A 4022-nucleotide genomic window follows, 5' to 3' on the forward strand; every position below is an offset into this window, starting at 1 on the left:
ATATATATATATATATATATATATATATATATATATATACATATGATGTACAAGCTATCCACATGAATGCTATATTTTTTGCTACTTACAGAAATCCATTTTGGTAATATCATTCCTTATATTATCACTACAATTGCTACTATTATAATAATACAAAACAGGAGCCTGTATGAACTCCTAGATATAGCAGCGAAATATCACTCAAACACACTTTCTACTCTCCTAAAGATGTGGCCTAGTGTATAATGTTAACCAAGATGTGTCTGGAAAAAACAAAACAAAACAAAAAATACAAAGATGAGATGGTCATGATTTGAATGTCTTTCATTACAGGTCAGCTCAATCAGAGCAGACCTAAGAATAAACAATAACTATTATAGCAAGTCCCTAAATAATTGAAATACTAAAAATGCTTTTTTTCCCCCCCCAATGACGTATTAGGAATTCTGTCACATCACCGAGACCTTTTCTAATGAAAGGAGGCGAATGTAGAATGAACACAAATGAAGAGAAATTTAGGCACAAATGGTATTGACTCTTAATAATTTTAATTAGAATAACTGCTAATTAAATTTTAAGGAGTTTTCTCTATTTCTGTTTTTAAAATTTGTATAAATCTTGATAATACAGAATAAAATGTTAGTAATAAGTGTCATTTCTGAAATCTAAGAACTGGGTCAGCGGAAACTAAATATATTTTTTAAAATACTTTTACTACCCTAAATGAACTTTGTGAATTATATATTTCTTAAATTTTAACTAAAACAGAACTTAATTTCAATGCATACAGAAAGCAGATGTAGTTTTACCTATTCACTGTTAGACAATGAATAAAATGATTTAAATGTCTCATAAACTCATGCTTGTAAAAGAGGATAACTTTTAATAAGCTACTTGCTGCTTATGTAAGCCAATTTAAATTATCATCATGACATCATCATCACTATTTTTACATCTCTTTTCCATGCTGGCGTGATTTGGACACGTAGTCACTGACCAAGTGAGTTCTTATTTGGAGTTACTTTTCTGTTAGACAAGCTGGGAATTATATCTAATTTCTGTTTCATTTTTGGCATTTTTATGGCTGAATGCCCTTTCTATCGCTAACCACTTTACAGAGTAAATTGGCTGTATTATATGTGTATATATAAACATACGTTTATACACATGACTATGCCTAGTTTGTAACTTTTTATTTAGAAATTTTCCTGTTTCCTTATTAATCCCTTCCTTAGGAACAAAATACTTTCAAGGTCTACCAGACTTTTAAGATCTTGGTCTTATCCTCCAGTAACTGATTTAAGTAGAGATTATTAATGCCATTTTACTGCAGACAGGAATCATTTGTTATTGACAATGTGAAATTTCTTTTTAAAGTCCACTGAGAACAAATAAGAAAATGACAACAGCATTCTCATAACTCCTGTCTACAATAAAACAACAATAACAACCACCACCAATAAAATAATTTACATTGTCCTCATAGAGATGATAAGACCAGGAAAACTTCAAAACTGATGGACCCAGGAAATTTTTTGGTCTTAACAAAAAGATATAAAGGAAATATCTAAAGATATAAAGGAAATACAGAAAACAAAATGTTAAACTTAGAGCCATAGTCCTGTATTCAATAATACATACTTAAAAGTAAAGCTGTTCTCCACACACACAAACATATATTTACAATATTAAATTACTGATGGATTAACAGTTTCCCATTTCATTGCTAAAATGTACTATAGAACATATTTATAGATTTTTAGCCAACATTATAGGTTACGATGAATGTAAACATGTCTATGTACACAATATGATCATGAATGGTAAAAGAAGGAGCAGTCTCGTATATGCTGCGCATTTCACTTCTACTTGGAGTCTCCCCAGCAGCTGTGCACCTTCCTTAACTATCCACGGCACTAGGCACTATCCACTTTTTGCATGTCCAGACTGCTGAGCTGTGAATAAGAATAGGTATGTTCACTTTCTGTAAGTTGTGAGGGCACCGTATAATTAGCAAATGTTTTGTTAGCTTCCAGGACTAAGCTCAAGTCCTCCTTTGCATCTACAGAAGGTACCTAAGACTCATTCCAATATACTCTTCACTGAAAATTCAATAAGTGCTTTATCTGCAGTGATCCCTCACAAGCTATGACAGCGAACTTCCCTTCTTATTAAAAGTCAGCATATCTGACATATGTAGATAGCAATAATGTGCAGGTACTACTGTATAAAATGTTGCAGGCTGGAATAACTAGTTTCATGTTATTCCAGCCAATTAAAGATGTCTCCTTAATTTAAGTTTATTCTTTATGAAGATTAAATATTTTATATTTTATCTTAAATTAGTTTAGAGTTCTCAGACGTAATTTGTTCTTATGAATGCAAATTATTATGCATGTGTGTGAGAGATATGATAGAAATTACACTTAGTTATAGTTTTACTAACAATAACTATTTTTTGTAGAACTTATTACCTATTGTAAATCATATATATTACTTACACTATAGAATATTGAAGGACAAAATGTTCTTCAAATATGAAATATCTGAAGAATCAACTTGACATTTTAAATCCATTTAATTATGAAATAGACGTTCTTTAGGAATTATTCTAACAATAATAATCAAAAATGAAAACGATGGTTTGAATCACCTTTACAATTTTATGTGAAAAAAAAAAGATAGGATTATTTACTAGAAAAAAAAAAAATGATCTCAAATCACTTTTGAATAAGAAAAACATTGGTCCAAAATTTCAACAAGAATTACAAAGATCAATAATTCAAGAATGAAAGAATTTTCATACAATAAAATGTATAGTAAATTTGGAATTAATTTTTCTAATTGCAGTAATTAATGTTCTTTTGACATGCAACATTGATCCGTAATGTTTCAGCACATACACTTGGTGGCATGTAGAATTTAGCTTAAATATAAAACATTTGGTGGTAGCCATATCATATCTTTAACAATTATGAATTTAATGTTTCCTAATCAAAGTAGGCAAGAAAAAAAAATGAATTCTTTGAAAGAAACAAGTCTTACGTTATATATCTGTATATATATATAACATATATATATATGTATATATATATATATATCAATCAATCAATCATGAATCTATATGCACATTTTGAATAACTTTGTATGTTATTCCCACACAAACATACTTGTCCATATGTATAGTATTTTTGGATTCACTGAGTCCAAGATGTGGCAGTACTAAGGGTTTCTAATGAAGATGCTGAACTTTTCCTCGTATGAGGTGATGATGCAGAGGATGGTCCAGAATGATGTCCTACTAATGATGATGTTGGAAATAATTTGTACCAGCCAATCACAATGTTTGATAAATCTAGTTCATCCAATACTATTTGTGCAACTCCCATGAATACTTTCCTATCTGTTCGACTGTAGTCTCCCCACACAGTAACCTGGAGAAAGATGATAAAAAAAAAAAGAAGATATTGTCAGGTATTTAAACACTTCAATTTTATATATAAATGAACTTTCAGAAAATTCAGTCTCACCTCAACAGAAGCAAAATATCAGAAAAGCAAGATATGCATATGTCACTCAGTTAAATAACAGACATTCACAAGACATAGGAGTAGGAGTGGCTGTGTGGTAAGCAGCTTGCTTACGAACCATATGGTTCCGCTAAGTTACGGGAACATAAACATACCAGCATCGGTTGTGGAACGACGTTGTGGGGGGGGGGGACAAACAAACATACACACACATAGCCCGAGGCTATAGTAGAAGACACTTGCCCAAGGTGCCACGCAGTGGGACTGAACCCGGAACCATGTGAGTGTAGTGAGTGCTTTTATGTGCCACCAGCACGAAAGCCAGTCAGGCAGCACTGGCAATGACCACGCTCAAAATGGTGTATTTTACGTGCCACCTGCACAGGAGCCAGTCCAGCGGCACTGGCAATGACCTCGCTCGAATGTTTTTTCATGTGCCACCAGCACAAGTGCCAGTAAGGTGACGCTGGTAACGATCACGCTCAAATGGTG

General features: G+C 32.3%; 1 protein-coding gene across 8 annotated transcripts in view; it reads right to left on the reverse strand.

The window, feature by feature from the left end:
- Nucleotides 1–18: 18 nt before the first annotated feature.
- LOC106883284 (regulating synaptic membrane exocytosis protein 1) overlaps nt 19–4022 on the reverse strand; it is a 276467-nt gene continuing 272463 nt past the window's right edge. For all 8 annotated transcript variants that reach the window (XM_052966022.1, XM_052966021.1, XM_052966023.1 and 5 more), the window contains one exon: nt 19–3434. In XM_052966022.1, the coding sequence (XP_052821982.1) occupies nt 3198–3434 (237 nt within the window). In that variant the 3' untranslated portion in view covers nt 19–3197. The remainder of the gene's footprint in view (nt 3435–4022) is intronic.

This window comes from Octopus bimaculoides, chromosome 3 (genome assembly GCF_001194135.2).
Source record: "Octopus bimaculoides isolate UCB-OBI-ISO-001 chromosome 3, ASM119413v2, whole genome shotgun sequence".
Classification (NCBI taxonomy): domain Eukaryota; kingdom Metazoa; phylum Mollusca; class Cephalopoda; order Octopoda; family Octopodidae; genus Octopus; species Octopus bimaculoides.